Source organism: Pelmatolapia mariae, linkage group LG12 (genome assembly GCF_036321145.2).
Source record: "Pelmatolapia mariae isolate MD_Pm_ZW linkage group LG12, Pm_UMD_F_2, whole genome shotgun sequence".
In the NCBI taxonomy this organism is placed as follows: Eukaryota; Metazoa; Chordata; class Actinopteri; order Cichliformes; family Cichlidae; genus Pelmatolapia; species Pelmatolapia mariae.
In genome coordinates, this window is record NC_086237.1 from 22,405,424 (window position 1) to 22,422,431 (window position 17,008).

General features: G+C 41.2%; 3 protein-coding genes across 3 annotated transcripts; 1 reads left to right on the plus strand and 2 right to left on the minus strand.

The window, feature by feature from the left end:
* Window positions 1–660: 660 nt before the first annotated feature.
* Window positions 661–7,764, minus strand: thoc5 (THO complex 5). Its single transcript, XM_063489191.1, has 20 exons — window positions 7,677–7,764; window positions 7,371–7,475; window positions 5,713–5,856; window positions 5,436–5,549; window positions 5,013–5,110; window positions 4,679–4,825; window positions 4,415–4,529; window positions 4,150–4,282; window positions 3,978–4,055; window positions 3,838–3,881; window positions 3,276–3,375; window positions 2,375–2,483; window positions 2,185–2,286; window positions 2,012–2,108; window positions 1,824–1,935; window positions 1,639–1,742; window positions 1,456–1,543; window positions 1,241–1,356; window positions 964–1,154; window positions 661–876 (listed from the first exon to the last, which is right to left on the minus strand). Exons 2-20 carry the CDS (start codon window positions 7,467–7,469, stop codon window positions 813–815), a joined length of 2,055 nt encoding a protein of 684 aa, XP_063345261.1. The 5' UTR covers window positions 7,470–7,475; window positions 7,677–7,764; the 3' UTR covers window positions 661–812.
* A 659-nt stretch (window positions 7,765–8,423) lies between these two features.
* On the minus strand, window positions 8,424–14,034 carry tfip11 (tuftelin interacting protein 11). Its single transcript, XM_063489393.1, has 15 exons — window positions 13,922–14,034; window positions 12,804–13,011; window positions 12,552–12,711; window positions 12,300–12,456; window positions 12,071–12,198; window positions 11,807–11,968; window positions 11,396–11,587; window positions 11,058–11,237; window positions 10,686–10,820; window positions 10,495–10,598; window positions 10,195–10,363; window positions 9,791–10,034; window positions 9,272–9,414; window positions 8,995–9,160; window positions 8,424–8,903 (listed from the first exon to the last, which is right to left on the minus strand). Exons 2-15 carry the CDS (start codon window positions 13,007–13,009, stop codon window positions 8,557–8,559), a joined length of 2,493 nt encoding a protein of 830 aa, XP_063345463.1. The 5' UTR covers window positions 13,010–13,011; window positions 13,922–14,034; the 3' UTR covers window positions 8,424–8,556.
* An 811-nt stretch (window positions 14,035–14,845) lies between these two features.
* srrd (SRR1 domain containing) lies at window positions 14,846–16,877 on the plus strand. Its single transcript, XM_063489989.1, has 6 exons — window positions 14,846–15,099; window positions 15,191–15,231; window positions 15,312–15,505; window positions 15,602–15,700; window positions 15,924–16,075; window positions 16,165–16,877. Exons 1-6 carry the CDS (start codon window positions 14,957–14,959, stop codon window positions 16,403–16,405), a joined length of 870 nt encoding a protein of 289 aa, XP_063346059.1. The 5' UTR covers window positions 14,846–14,956; the 3' UTR covers window positions 16,406–16,877.
* Window positions 16,878–17,008: the final 131 nt, after the last annotated feature.

Here is a 17,008-nt window from a genome sequence, read left to right on the forward strand (position 1 = left end):
AGACACTCATCTGTTGGGCTTCATGTTTGTGCCACTGATAAGCTTTACAGTATTCTCAATCTATTGAATCATTTTGTACCATTTACCAATCTCATCTCAACCATTAGCATTTACTGCTCATTTTCCAATAAGTAATGCTTCCTTTCTCTTGTGATTACAGGCATCTATTTCCATGCATCTGTGCAGTATTGAATTCCTAGATTCGATTACCTGCTGCTGGATCTTTGCTGCAACACACAAGAGCAAAGGAGAGAGATTCTTCTATAAAGCTAAAGCTAGCTAATCATTAAATGACTGTTTTCCTTGACTTTAGTATCAAGTCAGAAATTGAGGATCAGTATCCTACATGAAAAACCTGTTGCACTTTACTGAAACTATGATGATAAATGAGAAGTCAAAGGCTAACAGGAGACAATAGACCAAATATTGTATTCAATGCGAGAGATCCTCTGTGGAAATGACTCAGCTATATCCAGCACTGAACCACAATGGCATAATAATAAGCAAGCTCAGACGACACCTATAAATAGAGCAGCACTCAGAGAGGTGAGGGTGGAGAGGAAGGTAAGGGGATAAAACAGAAACATTTTGTGTGCACAACAAAGCCTGAATGCAGCGAAGGAAGACAAAAAAAAGACACTCATTCCAGAAAATAGGATTTTCTTTTATTTTCAAACTGGTATGAAGTGTTTAAAAAGGATACTTGTGTGTCAAAGAGTCACAAAGGTAATCTTGAGGGAGTTAAGAGTGATAAACTACAGAAGGAGAATTATATACATACGCACACACACACAATTATGTGCACACAAATTTTAGCGATGACTGAAGAAACCCTGAGGATGGTTATACTTGAACGGCTTCAGACGATTAGGACCCCTGAATTGAAAGAGACAAACCGGTGGTCAGAGATAAATCTTTCACCAAATGTATCAAAAAGTTTCCCACTTCTTTCTCTAACTGTACCTGACAGTGCGTAGGCACATCTTCTCACGGGGGAACTCTCGCGGTCCTTCCACGCTGTCGTCTTGTCCTTCTGTCTCCAAATAAACATCCAGGCAGACGCACAGTCGTGCAAACTGATTGGTCAGGAGCTGGTGTCCAGGACGTGGTCCTTGTAGTTCGTTTTTGAACACGTTAACTTCGCTCTCCATGGCCTTAAAAGTGAAAAAGGGGAGTCAAAAAGTGAAAAATGACTTGTATTTATAAACAATCATATTGAGAGGTTTTGAAATGTTCATACTCGAAGGTTGTCCTCGGTGCGTCCGCTGCGCTCTCCCTTCCAACTCAGAGAGAGGGAGAAGAGGGGAGATATCTCTGGGTATCTGGGACTCAGCACCACTGCAGCATTAAGACGAGCTGAAAGGGACACAGATGAGTTTGCGTATAAAATCACATTCAAAGCAAACAAAAAAAACATCAGTAATATTCAGTTATGCTGTCAGCGACAGGATTTACCTGTGCCTCTTTCAACCACTCCCATAAAGTACAGATCAGTCTCCTTTGCCAGCCCAGCTTCAGTCACATGACGTGTATATGGAAATTCCTGCAAAAGAAAGGAAATATCAAAATTAGTCACACTTCTAACTAATGCTTTCTTTACATTTGAGTACAATTGTTTGACAATTTGTGTTCACTTACCAAGTACTCCTGGTAAGTGATTGTGGTCCAACGTGCCAAACGGGAAAGGATCTTGGCAGGAAAAAGGTGCTGACACTCGCTGGAGATGGGGATGATGCTGTGTTCTGATGACGGGAGCACAAACAAACTTAACAATCTCTTCATTAGGATGATTCAGTGTGCAAGGTTGTAAACAAATAACATACCTAAAGAGGCAAACTGTCTGTGCAAAGCCAAGCGGGACTGGACTCGTCCCCTCAGCAGCTTCATGGTGTTCTCCATGTGGCTCGCACTCAGTGAACTACCCACACGCACACCCTAAAAGAAAATTAGCAAAAGTTAACATTATACAGTTGTAACACATGGTGTATACTTGAGGTTAGCACACACGCACCTCCGAAGCGTCACTAGGAAAATGAAGTCCTCCGAGATTCTGAACCCACATGTAGGGATGGCCCAGCTCCTCCACATAATCGCCAAAGGAAATGATCCTAAAAATAACATAGGTTAATTCAGCCAGCTGTGATCCAGTACACACCACATCAACCATGAACATTACTTCCTTACCCGACTTTATCAAACTGGTAGCGATTAGCTGGATTGGGTGTTTCTCGTCCCTGGTCGCTGGTGTAGAGACAGCTGAGGAGAGTATCTGACTTCAGGAGCTCCCTGAAAAAAAAAAAGAAGTCATTGTTAGGCTTTTTATAAGGCTGTCATGGTCAGAGAGAGAGCCAAATCCTTACGTTTACACACATACCCTGCGCTGATGGCCGTGTTGAGATCAGTGGAGGTGGACACTTTGGTCTTGACAGTCATAATGTTCAGATTCATCAGGTAGTAGAAGTAAAGATGGAGTACACTGCCATCTGTAGACACAAGGAAGACAACACATGGTGTTACACTAATGGACTGCTATCTTAATCTTATATTCTCTCTACTCAATCTTTTTTATTAATCCTGCCACTAATAGCCCCTCTGGGTTTATACTACACTGCAGCGCATTACAGAGCAATAACAGGCCTTGGTCATGGCAGCAGCTAATGGCACCTATGGGATACCGGCTACACCGATGGTCATCATTCTCGCTCCACTCTCTGCAGTCACGGTGAACTCAGTGACACATTGTCACTCACTCACACCTACACCGCTCACTTTTTGCTTTTGCTGCACTAGACCGAATGCTGCAGCTGGCAGCAGTGAGGATAACTGAGGAAAGGAGGGGCTCCAGAAATAAAAGCAGAAGTCAGACAAAGAGCGGTGATGAGAAAAACTGCTTACAAGATGTTGTAGGTGCTGCAGAACTACAAGGCTGCAAGCATCTTTCTCACCTCCATCCCTCCGCCTCCCCCTCACTTCCTCCCTCCGCCCCCCCTTAGGTAGAGTTACGCCTGCAATGCAGATCTCCCTATAATCTGTCACTGTATTCCATATATCGCCAGCAGAGGGAACACGAGGGTCAAGTGGTGTCATGTCACAGCCACAGTTGCTTTGTTTCACATGCCATCTGATAGGTGTACAGCTGCACAGCACCACATATATATGGTCACTTTACAAGGGTTGGAGCACAAAGGGGTTGAAAATATTTGGGTTGAAGGATGCTGTGTGAATACAGAGAATGCTTTTGCCAACAAGGACATGAAGCACACAGAAAGAGTTACCTTTACACTTCAAGTCTATGCCTAGGGACAGAGGGTGCCTCTTCAGCATCTCTCGCCTTTTATCATCCAGCTGGCCACCTGCAGTTGGCCTTCTTCTCTTCTGTCAAATGGACAATAAAAAGCAATTGAATGAAAAGACAAAAAAATAAAAAAATAAATAAATAAAAGACGTAATTCCAGTGACATAGCATCTCTAAAATGTTAGCCCCCTGCAAGCACATTTAAAAAGAATACCGAAAGGAAGCCTGAAAAGCAAACAGTGCTCCAGATGAGCTCAAACATGGAGATAGAACAAAAGAAATAGACACTGTATTTGCAATCAAACACAAACCTAAGATCAGGTTACAGTCACCGAGCCATTCTCGGTAAATATTTCCCAGAACACCCCCACTGCCACTCCGATTGCAGGAATCGATCAATAGCTGCCACTCAATGCACGACAGCTATGGCTTCAGAGACAGTTCATGTGTCCAGAGCAGTGATTTGTATACTAACTAACAATAGACCTCAGTGTCCTGAGTGTGTGTGTTCGTTCATGAGTAAAGCAGTGCCTGATACTCACAGTTTTCTCTTGCTCCTCCTCTGCATCAGAATCACTCTCATCATCTGAATAAAACCAGAATACACAGTTTTAAGTTTGTTGATGAATCCCAAAATGAGTCGTCTGTGTGTTATACATAGATTAAATGTGTGCCTTTGTACCCTGGGAATCTTCTGGAGGTTTGGACAGAGCTTTGGCCTCATCTACATCACCACTAATTGAGACAATCAGGTTCTTGTCTGCAATAAAATCAAAGCGATCCAAACTTCAATCCTTTAAAGAAAAACTAATATTTTGTCTTGGAAAACATCATTGTCTCTCATCCTTACTCACCACACGCCTGGCCATAAGCATTTGCTTGAACAAACAGGACATAGAGAGGTGGAGGCAGATGGCGGGCAATCTCCGTCTGCTTCTGAGTCTGTTCAAAAGGCATAGACAGGTACTCCTGGACTGGGAGGGAGGCCTGTGAGCATACATAGGAGGCATACGTGGTGTAAACTGTTGGCACGGCAGTTAAAAATTCACCTCAACAAGTACAAAACACCACTGAGCTTTTCTTTAGACTACAAACTATAAATGAACACAACAATGATACCTGCATGATGGCATTAAGACCTGGCTGCAAGCTTCTCAGATGCTCCTTCTTCACCTCAATGCTCTTCTGAATTGTCTCCTTTGAGGCTAGTGATTCCTTGTATTTCTCTGCCAACCTGCATCCAACAATAGACTGTTAACAAGAGTTCAGTGTCCCTATTATCCATTAGCAAATTAGTTTTTAAACATAGCATGCTGTAAACGCTTTGTGCAGGCACAAATCCTTCACTCTGCCTTGTGGTTTGTTTGTTTGTTTTTTAAATACCTCTTCCGTTGTTCAAGCTCCCAGTCCAGTCGCGCCAGTGTGAGTTGGTGGGGGTCATTTTTTGTGAGTTGAGGCCTGGAAATTTCCGGCGGTGCCTCCTGGTAAAACTCTTCTTCACTCACTAAGTCAATTTCTTCATGCTTAGACCTGGAATGGGGAAACGAGTACTCATTACCACTGTCAGACATTTATATACATTTCTGAAAATCTAAGTATAAACTAAAAACAAGGGAACTAATAAGCAACTAACGCTATTCTAATTATTCTCTGTAAGTTCAAGTTAGGAAAACCAATGAGCAATTTTAAATGAAATCTTTTTTTTTTTTTTACTAACTTAAACTCCAGACACTTGCTGATCTCCTTCTGAAGATGCATGACTTCATACAGCAGATTTTGAAGCTGAAGGTGCAGCACATCGACTTTCTGTTTTGCCTGAGGAGAGACAGAGAGATTAAAGCTGACTTGCAAACTCTAAGTAAATATTTTTAGATGCATAATACAATACTGAAGTTTAATGTCTTTAGACTAACAAACTAAATCCAAAGGTATAAAAACCCTGATTGCTGACAGAGGCAGCTGCTACTGTTAGGTGCTACAAGGAAACCAAAGTGCTCAGTGGTCAGCTTTGGTTTCGAGGTCAGCACAAAGGAGACTTGAGGCAGCACTTTTTTTTAGTAAGCGAATGAAAGAAAGTGATCGTAACCTAAGCTGTTACTTGGTTTTACTTGAGAGTGCTTGAGACTTGCGTGGGAGTTACCTCGTGTGTCTGGTCTCTGCCTTTCTTTAGACGCATATGAGCAAGTCGATTGAGCTTTTTCAGATTCATGAAGTGGATGCAGCTCTGCATACGTTTCTTCTCAACCTCTGCACACTGAGGAGACATACAACCAGTCACCCTTCATTATTACTGAGAAAAGACACAATGAATGCTTTAGATATACTTATACTACAAACTCTATGTGTAAGGTTTCTGCTGTACATGAATTGTTTGCCATTAAATCAGAATATAATGACACATTGTGTCACATTCTTACCCCATCCTTAGCTCCGTTGGCCTTAAGCTCTTGGATCTCACTCATGAGATTAGCCAGACTCTCACATGTTTCTTTGTATTGGAGGTAGTCCTGCTGAGGGTCCCTGCCATCAAGCTCCACCTCCTCATGATACACACGCACATCCTGGCCAAAAAAGTATATAAATTAGTAAGTAAATATGTTACATAAATGTATATTGAGTACAAGGTTCAAGCGGGGGGTGGGGGCTGATAACACTAATCAGAAGAGGATGGATGTATAACTATAAGATATTAGTCATCATTTATTTAACTGCTCTGAGAGGTCTAAGTGTGACTAAGTTAAATATGACTTAAAGGTGATATATTTTGCATTTCATACTTTGGTCTATAATATGCTGTGAGATGAGTTGCAGTATAAAGGATGGCTAAACACATCATAGAGCACAACCAGTCTACGAAGGGATGTGAGGAGGAGATGCTAGCAGCTGGTGAGGTGAGGCCCAAAGATAAACGAGTGACTCAAACAAACAATGCTACCCTACACTTGTTAGTTGTGCTCTGTTTAACAGGAAGAGCAAACTGTGGAAAAAAATTACTAATTCGGGTACATGCTGGTAAAAGGAGCTTTTAGCAAGTGATTAAAAAGTTTGAACACCCCATGTAGAAAATATTTTTCAATTTCACTTTTATTATGCAACAACACTGTGCAGCTCCTGAAGAGTTACAAGGTTAAGATATTTTTGTTACTGTTAGACTAAAGTGTGAAGCAGGTATGTTATACTTTTACTTAAAATTTCTAGGGAAAACACGGGGGTGTCAAACTCATTTTACATGGTGGGCCACATAAAGCCCACTTTGATCTTATGTGGGCCGAATCAGTGAAACTCCCCATTGTATCAGTGTAAAGAAGCTACATTTATCTGTTTGTCTACATGATAAAAAAAAAAAAGTTGCTGTGAAAAGGGAAGAAATCTGTCAGCACAACACTTTGGACTTAAAATGTAAGAAATAAATGTTTAAGATTACAGAAAAAATCTGGTAGCTCTTTGCCCAGATGCTCCAGTTTTGTGTTGTTAACAAGTTAAGAATTATAAATGAGTTGAAGTGTACAATCAGGCCTGTGAGACTCCTTTAGACACTCAGACATATCATTGATATGTCAGCCAGATGCTGCTCATTTTACGTTTTCGCTCGTTTCTTCACATTTTCCCAACATGCTTCCATGTAAATCCAGCGTCCCCGTCTCTCTGTTGGTCTGTACCACTACACTAAGTAGTGTAAATACTTCAAAAGTATATGAGCTTTTCTTCCTTCTGTACTGAAAGAGTATTAAATCAGGATTTTGCGACAAAAGTGGAAACAACCTCATTAAAGTTAGAAGTTAGAAATCGTGGGTTTGGGGGAAAATGACCCAGGTTTATTTTAAACAAGAGTCTCGCTGTTTGATTCAATAGTCTCTATACCTTCCATTTGAAAATCTAATTCAGATAGAATATGTATTTGTGTAAAAGGACCACTTTAACTGTATCAACTTTAAAGGGCAGACACTGCTTAGCACATTAGGGTCTAAATACTTTAATTTTAAAATGTATACTAACGTCTTTGCATTACTGCCCAAAGCCACTTTGATAATGACACAGGTGATCGAGGAGTCGTGTATCTTCTCCTCAACTTTACCTGTTGGTCCCCATCTGCTCGACCCCGCTTCATCTCCGGGGTTCCTCCTTCATTACGGAGAACCTTGGACTTTCGTTTTTTCAGGGCGTCCGACGACATGAGTAGCTGGATAAAAATGGAAAATATGACCTTAAAAGCCGTGAATACCTTTCTGTTAGCAAGCTGGCTAATGTTAGCACTGTGCTACGGTAGTTCATTGGATAGCAATCGTTAGTTTTGCGGCTCATTAAACCACATTAAACATGTTAGACGTTAAATAAACGACAGGCTATGTTCGACTTTATATATATATAAATATTCACATACCTTCTTGGTGCAAAACCGTTAATCACGAACAAATGAACTAACTCGCAGCTCGCACCGCAAAGCGCCCACTTCCAACGGAAGCCCTGACGTACCAAAACACCTCAAACAGGAGGAAGCAGCAGCAACTGCAGTGCCACCTTCCTGTTATCGTTTGTATTGCATTGTTAATGTACACAAATAGGGTTTCAATCTGTTGAATAATGCTTAAAGCTACTCTAAAAACTTAACCTTAAAACTGCAAGCTAAGGGTTTGCTAACAATCATATCATGGACGAATATGCTGCAAGTTTATTTGTTCTTATGCACATAAATGAAAGCTAAAACTATTTTTTTTGCAAGTCTTATTTTTCAAGTCATTCCTTTTTCTATTAAAACCATTAAATGTTGAAAACTATGATCAGCTCAGCTGCTTTTCTGTCTGTTAAGGTTCAGCAGGGGTTTCTTTTAGGAGACACTTTTCTTGTGAGACTACCTCCACACAGACCAATACGCTGTCACAGACAAAAAGAAAAATGAACAACACCGAAAATGTACTCCAATTACTTAACTGTTGATGTTACAATAGAAACATTGAAGGTAAGCACTGTTTTTGTATGTGTATCAAGAGGACATTATAATGACCGTGGCCCTTAAACAGCTTTTGTATAAAAATGTGCAATATGTGAAAACATATGTACTTTTCACTGTACAAGTACAGCACTTATTTAAAATTCATTTTTGAGCAATAAAGAGAGTCAGCATGCATTCAAAAGTTATTTATTCACAATTCTGACCTCTTAAAACTTTAGAAAGAGACATATGATAGAGAAGTTACTTAAAAACAAAAAAAATATTTCCTGTTTTCCTTACACTTGTCAGACCTAAATATGTCAGTCCACGCTCACTTTGCCATATCAATCAGACTTTGCAGAGATGTGGGTACCCAAGTCTTCTCTCCTTGCACAAACACCACCCCTCGATCTATGTAGATAACAATACGCCCAAATGTGTACAGCTGTTTTCCCTCATGTCGTTTAGCCACTAAGGGCATGAAGACGATGTTGTTCTCCTCCGCCTTGGCCTGGATGAGATCCTTAAAGTTAGTCGGCACACCAGCACTGATCCCTCTGTGTGCCACGCTCTCGGCATCCCTGCGCTCCTGCATGGCTTCATACTGGAAGTCCTTGCGTCTCTCTGTCTGTGTGAGATATGCAATGTTCTCCCTCGCTCCAGGTTGCATATAACCGCCTGAAATTACACGGAAAAAAAGAAAGTTATACTTTAAGTAATAGTCATTTTTGTGTGTTTATTATACATCTTCAGACTGTGGAGTACGAACCTATGCCTGAAGAGACTGCACGGTTCATGATGTCCAAAGCCTCATTGAATTTCTCTTTAATGAGGGGCTGGGCCAACAAGACGTCACTAAACATGCTTTTCCAGCCGAGGTACCACTTTGTGATTTCCTCATAGTTGGGACTGTTGCTCAGCCATGAACACAGGACCTATAATCCACAAAAAGCAAAAAAAAAAAAATCCCAAAAGGTATAACATCCAAAAAGCAATTATATGAAACACCAAAATGCTCAGTTCAGAGTACATTTTAATTCACTGACCTGTAACCATTTCGTGAAAAAGTTTTTGTCAAGCAGTGACACGAGGCTGGAGGGGGACAGCATGCCCTCCCAGTCCATGACCCAGTGAAATGGCTCCATCTGCTGCTGGTGAGGGTTGATAACCAGCTCTTCCAGACACAAAGCTGCAGAGAGAAAGATCAGCAGTTGCATGAAGAGATATCAGTGGGGCTATTTGAGAATGGAAACGTGGAGGGGTTCATTTTCATTCATGTCTTTGGCACACTGGTGCAGTTTCCTGTCAATTTATAGCTTCTGTTCAGTTGTTTATCGTATTTACCAGGTCTAAACTGAGTGTATATGTTATAAATCCCCATCTTTTGAATGTCACAATTAAAACATCCACTCTAGTCAAATAAATAGGTAACTGTACTTCTGACTTCTTACACCTGTGCCTAAACGTAATTAATGAGGCAAGGCTTGACTTTAATAAGAGGTTGGCTCATTTCCTTCGATTTTCCTCCCAGCACACACATGACGTCATCACAGATGAAGACATACCTAGTTTAGGGATGATGTTTTTCACCATGAAGGCCTCCCATGCACCTGGTGTGAATACATCTTTCCACGGCTGTAGGATGAGGCGAGCTGAGGCGTCGCTGGGATGCCAGCGCTGCAAGGCGTTGGACAGTTTGCTCCTAATTGGCGGATAAAGAGGCTCTAGACGTGACTGGAGCAGAGGCAGCCAAGGGTGGATCCAGGAGTGGATAGGCACCGTGTCAGTTAAAGGGTTCCAGTTATCTACCTGTTAAACAGGGAACAAAGAGAGAGGTTTACATGTGACAAAACTGCCTTTGATACTGATGGAGGCATAAAGTCAGCATAGCATATAGTAAACAGTTTTTCACTCATAAATAATGGGAGCAAATCAAAAATATTTCTCTTTATCAGCGTGTGTGACTTGCCTCTCGCTGTAATCTGGGTAAGATCAGCTGCTCCAACAGGTGATCCAGTATCCACAGGGGCAGAAGAGGAGCCCACACTTCTACACAGTCCACCATCGGCCCGACCATACGAGGCTGCCAGCCTGACACGCAAGTCCGCATCACTGGGATCCACACTTCCCATAAGAGTCTGAAACACAAAGACCACACGCATTTTACAGACACATGTAGTTAAAAAAAGGCTGGATCACATATAACCAACATTTATTCACATAAATACACAAAGCACAACCTAATATATGTTTGTGTGTTCAAATTTACCTGTGATAAGGATCCATATTTGAATCTGGGCCACTGGAGTGCATATCCCGAGATTCAAGGATTGCTCTCCACTGACCAATATCTTCCAGACAGTAAGAGCTGTCCTGAAACAATAATTAAAATGTGGTAGAGAATTATTAACATGTAAAAAGGATGCAGTTATCTTAAAAGATATACTCGCAAAAGTATACCTTCAGGGGGTCCCAGAAATGAAGTTTCTCTTTAAGTAATGGATGAACAACAGCTACAGCAAGGTCTGCTAATCCCATCATCTTGTATTCTTCATAATAATCTGTTTGCAAGGTCTCAAAGATGCGAGCACACTCCTGAACAAAGAGAAGAACCAAAAATTACTAAAATGATCACATGAAAACTGAGCAAGCACTCAGTTTCCATCCTGTTCTCACTTTGTCTCTGTTTCACAATTTTTGCACATGTTTTTATGTTGTTTTATTCTCCAGTTTTTAAATTATTTTCTGGCAGAAGACTGCTTTGAAACTTTACACCTAATACAAAATTCTAAAAAGGTGTAGGTGGTCAGTCCATTCTCTTTTTATATGCACCTGCAGAGTAGGACCCTCCCCTGGTGGTGTCTCCCCAGATGGAAAACGCTCCACTAATGCCAGCACAGCTTCCATTCTCTGGATGGCATCTTGCTCCGTATCCAGTCTGTTCTGCAAGGCTCTTGACTCGTGGCTCAGAGAAACAACAACATCTTTTTCATGCTGCAGACGTCTGGCAGACTATACCGGGGTTATATGAAAAAAGAAGGAGATTAAAAAAATAAATAATAAAAATCTGCTAAATTATAAAGGAAGCCCCAGTTTGCTGATCTAATAAGGAGGCATTATCTTAGTTATAGCCAAATATATTTGGAAAAACAATTTTGGTATCCTCATACCTGTAATATGTCCTGTTCTGTAAGGTCTATCAACAGCTGAAGGTTATGTTCAAGCTCAGGGAGCGCAAAGCCTGATCCCTTCTGATCCCGAGTAGACATGCTTGGTGGACCTTCATCAGGAACACTGTGCTTGTTGGATATCTGACTGTAACTGTAGTACACCTTCTGCTCTCTTCCAGTCATGTCTATCACCTAGGCACCAGGGGCAGGTACGGGGTAAAAAAGGTTAAAAACAAAACAAACAATCATAGCAGAGTGCATGTGCTTACATAGATACACCAAACAACTTCACCCATAGAGTCTAATACTTACTACAATTAACTTTAGCTGCTAAAGTTTGTTGTCAAAATACAACCAAGCCACAGTGCCCTTATAACACACCTCTGAGAAAGGACAAAAAAGCACTAATACCTTGACCTGTGCCAGCTCCCCAGCAGATGCCGCTGTAGCCCGCCCCGCCACTTTGCCTTTAGCTCTGAGCTCATCTGCAGTTCTGTAGGAGTACTTTGGTTTCTTCTTTCCTGCCGAGCCTGCAGGATCCTTACGCCACTGGCCCAGCTCCTTCTGAAACTCCTACATCAGCACAAATTTAGATTAATGTAAAAAAATGACTCTACAATTCAACATCTGCTTACACATAGAAAAAGGAAAAGCGCATTTATGTGCACACTTTACCTTTTCCTCCTCTTCATCAGAGTCCACCACAGGAAAATCTTGGAGAGACTGCTGGGTTCGCTCATTTCCATAGGCTCCGACTGCCCCCTTTCCCTTACGAACCTTTGCTTCAATAGGGTTTACAATACCTGCAGCAATGAGAGTGTGGGAAAAACAAAGTAGATCAGCTCTTAAATACACACAATACTCTTAAATACTTCATTAATGTGGCCTTCTCAGCCTTTCCTACCTTGAGCATTCTTTCCCAGGCCTTTTCCTGGTTGGTAGCCCATTTTCTGCAGTAGTTTCTGCCCAATTCCCCTAGTGTGCTTCTCCCAGCTGCCAATGCCTTGTCCAGACTGTATGCCACCTGCAAACCTCTGTGACTGATTCCCACGGAAATTACCCTAGCAAAACAATTCAGCATATAATTGTTCCTATAAACTTCATTAAGATATTTATCTGCAATATACACAAACAAATCACACATTACCAAATTTACCATTTGGAGTTTTTTGGGTGCACGAGAAGGTGGAGGAGCTGCAGGACCATCATCATCAGAGTCATCAGAGTCTCCTTCCCCTTTCAGCTGTTTCTCCTCTGCTGCCGTCTTTCGCAGACCAGCACTCACAAAGTTCACTGGGGCAGTATAGTCTTTAGATCTAGCAATAAAAACACAGACAGCAAACTCAATCTCCTACTAATGGCAGACTTTAAAGCTGTGGGCAGCAGCAAAAACAAACCCACGCCTCACCTCTTGCCACCAAAGCTGGGCCTCTCATCTTCGTCTGAATCCCTGTCAGCCCAGATGCCGTAAGTGGCCTGTTCCTTGGTCTGCCTGTGTCTGTGGCGGTCTGGGTTGAACTCGTTGGCCAGGTCCCAGTCTGTCACCTCAAAGCTCTCAACCTCAACACCCTCCTCCTCCTCATCTCTCCGTCCATATAGGTGTGACATGGACATCTCTGGAGATCATAATGAACAAAATCACAATTTAAAGAAATGTAAAAACTCCTCCTAAGTAATTTCAAATAAATTTGCTCTACTTATGTAAAGGTTTAGGTAAAGCCCTTTGACATGGGATCAGAATAATAAAATACATCCATCTCCATAGCAACGGATCAAACTCAATCTACTGTTTAAAGCAATGAGTTGTAGCTCGGAGCACAGGGAAAAACAAAATCAAATACATTATAATAAAACATAACATTTTTCTTCTTCCAGCTGCTCGCTTTAGAGGTCGCCACAGCAGATCCTCTAACCCTGTCCCTAACATCCTCCTCTAGCACAGCAACACTCTGCATGTCCTCCTTCACTTCCTCTATGAACCTCTGTGGTCTTCCTCTTTTCCTCCTGCCTGGCAGCTCAATATCTTGGATTCCATATCAAACCACTCTCCCTCCTCGTCGTTACTTTTACACCCATCTCTCTCTCATTCTCTCACGTCCTCTGTTCTCCAGAGCATACCTCCAGCTCTCCAGGCTCTTTCACCTGCTCCCTACTCTAACTACAGACCGCAACGTTATCTGAGAACATCCTACCTGACCTCATCTGTCAGCCTGTCCACACTTTGAGGCTCTATTGCTGCAGATTCCAGATCAGCAAGTGTCGCAAAAATTAGATCAGTGTAAATTTAAAGTTAATTTTTATTTTATAGAGACACGTCTTAAACATACACATCACTATCTCAAATATTTGGTTCGTTAGTTGACACTAACGACACCGAACAAATTCATCTCTGTGGAGAAAACGCAATGTAAGCTAACAATAACTAGCTATAGCTAAGGTTAGTTACCTTCTACAGCATGAATGTCTTGCTATACGTAATAATCTCGAGTGTTGAGAGCAGTGTAAACACCATGTTCTCTAACGCACCTGAACAGTTATATAAAGGTCGACGTGGAGATCAATTGGACATGCTTTCTTTCAAAAACGATGAGAAGTAATCCACACTAACGCCAATAGCTCCTTCGTTTAGTGCACGAAAACACAAGTACTTCCGGTATAATGGTGTTACACCAAAATCTGTACCCCTCTAAAAAATTTCGTTGGTTCTTAGTAATGACTGTTGGCGTAGAAAGGGGAAAGATGCGTTTATCCCATTGACTTTGCGAAGTAATGTTCGTTTCAGTAGTAAATAATAATAATAATAATAATAATAATAATAATAATAATAATAATAATAATAATAATAATAATAATAAAAACACGGTATATAAAACTCAGTTTAGTTTTTTCCCCAGGTTAATAGAAATTCATATTACATCGTACTATTAGTTTAAAAAAGCTTCATATGTTAAATATATCAAATACATTTCAAAATGTTGTTATATTTGTAATATTTGTTTATTTATTTAGAAAAAATGTGTCTACCCACTTTCAGAATATTATTTTGTAGTAATTTGAGGCAATGTTTGAACATGAATACCTAAAAATGATAAGATAAAAAAAAGAGAAGATATAAGTCTCAGTGACTTCTATTACTATAAAAGTGAATCATGATCTGTAATTTGGGACACCCTGGTTAAATAAAATATTAAATAAGTACATACAAAAATACATAAAACCACCCTGCAAAGTCTTATATGAGAATGTATTAATAAACAAAATTAGCTAAAAACAACGGGGCAATTTCTAGTTTGCTTCACAATAATATACATAATTATGTATAGTAATAGTATATTTCTAAAGTAATTTAATGACCGCACACCACCACCAGGTGGATGTTATTTGATGGACTACAAATTTGGCGTAACGCCGGAAGAGGAAACGCGTGTTACACCCAAAATATTCCCACATGTTGGTCACTTGTCTACTGAAGAAAAAAAAATGCTTTTCGTCCTTTGATAATTGGACGATTATTATTATTTTTTTATGATATGCAGGGGTATTGGTGCTAAGTTAGCATAAATGTCGGACACCGGAGGGGAGTGGCAGGTGGCTCGGCGACGAAAAGGTGCGTCGAGGAGCTCAAAGTCTCTTCAGGTGTCTGCAGCATGCGGCCAGGAGTCGCTGGACGTCGGGAAAACTGTTAAACGCATCAGAGACACCGTGTATGAAATTCAAGTATAGCTCAGCAGCAACACCTCGGACGTCTCATCTTCACCACAGTCCCATAACTCTGCTTTTATTTTACCTCTGCAGGTCTGAACTAAGATGCGAAGAGTTTTGGCACGATTGGAAGGGTAGGTTTTGCTTTGAAAGTTGGGGTTACCACCAAACATCTGGCTTGCAGCTGTGTGTGTGATTGTCTTTCTGCCTTTAGAGCAGCTCTTGGTGGCGGCATCAGCATCTCTTTCAAAATCTCCAGCGGACAAGGACGCTGAGGACCAGCCGGAGCGGATCCCCAGGACATGCCAGCAGCTGGAGTGTGTGTGTTATGGCCTCGGTCCGTTTGCCTCCTGTGTCTCAGCCCGCTACCAGCTTGCCATGTTGCTTCTTCTACTGGAAGCAGGACAGGTCAGGGGAGGCTTCATCATCAGTTAGATGACAAACACTCACACCAGACCCTGCTTGTTATACATATTCTATGTCTCCCTGTTAATATCTCTTCAGATTCCTCTAAAGGACTGCTCTGTCTATGATCCAGTCTTCTCTTCTGGAGAGAGAGATGTTTTGAGAGACCTGGGTCTGACTGTACTCTCAGAAAATGAGGTCAGTTGTTGCTCCCTCATGTCCTGGTAATTAAGTGAAACACTGTTAATAGGCATATACTAAAGAGAACTGTGTCATATAGTACATAAAACTTTACAGTTCTTCCAAATTTCAACTATATTATTATTTATTATCCATTTTATATTGAAAATGGGGACTACAAAATTGTTTAGGGGAGTAGACTGTGCAACAGTGTGTGATCCTGTGTGTCTGTATTGTTCAGGAGGGGAAACGTTTGGTAGAAAAACCCACATTTTTTTACCTTATGCATTGTGGGAAAGCCCTCTACAACAACCTTCTGTGGAAGAACTGGAGTGCACGGGGTCTCCCTCTGATGATAATCATCGGAAACAGCTTCAGTGGGATGAGGGAGAGGTTTGTATGAGACGACACGTAGACGATGGAGTCAACGTTTAAGCAAGAGCAGTGGAGATGAAGTTGACATCTGTCTGTTTCCCCAACAGAACGATCGAGAAAGAGTTTAAGCGAGACTACAGCTACATCAGTAAGGCTGTGGATTTTAGTGTGGAGAGAAAGCTTGCATGTCCATCTCATCTGATAGACGTCTTCAATGACACGGCAGTCATCACATTTCCTTCCAACAGCCTTAATGGACTCCCACAGTCTACCTGGGCAGAGTCACCTGAACCACAGTACCCACACAGCCCTGATTTGGAGATTATACTGAAGGAAACTCGGAGCTGAGGCAGGAGATGGATATGGGACATTTTTTATTGACTGTTGTCATTCATATGACAAGTTTTTTTGTTTTGTTTTTTTAATGGACCTGTTGTACTTTTACTTAATTATATATGGTGACAATGATGGGTTTTCATATTAAACATCAACCAAGTTTCAGAGTTTTCCAGTGAGCTAAAACCTCAGGTATCAGACTGCCCTAAACTCGTTAAGACCATCAGAGAACCTTAATTTGGTCAGTTCCAGATGTATGGGACAGAAGCCCCTCCCACTTACTGTTCAAACCCTCTGTTTGTAAGCAGAAGCCAATCAAAAGAAAGCTGGCATAAAATGGAGGGGAGCTAAAACAGCTTCTTTACAAACAGTGACAAATTGAGGGGCTGGGCATGAAGGCCCACTATAAAACAAGGATTATTTTGAACTGTGGACCATGCAATCTATTCAAGAAAAGCACAAAAATTAAAAATTGTTGGAACAAGTCCTGCTAATGTCTGACTTTATTCAGCCGTAACCAATTCTTTAATAGAACTGTAACATTTTATGTATCTGGTCCTGAATTAGCCACGATACAACCAAAGTATGCAAAAGAGCATATCTGAACACACAATG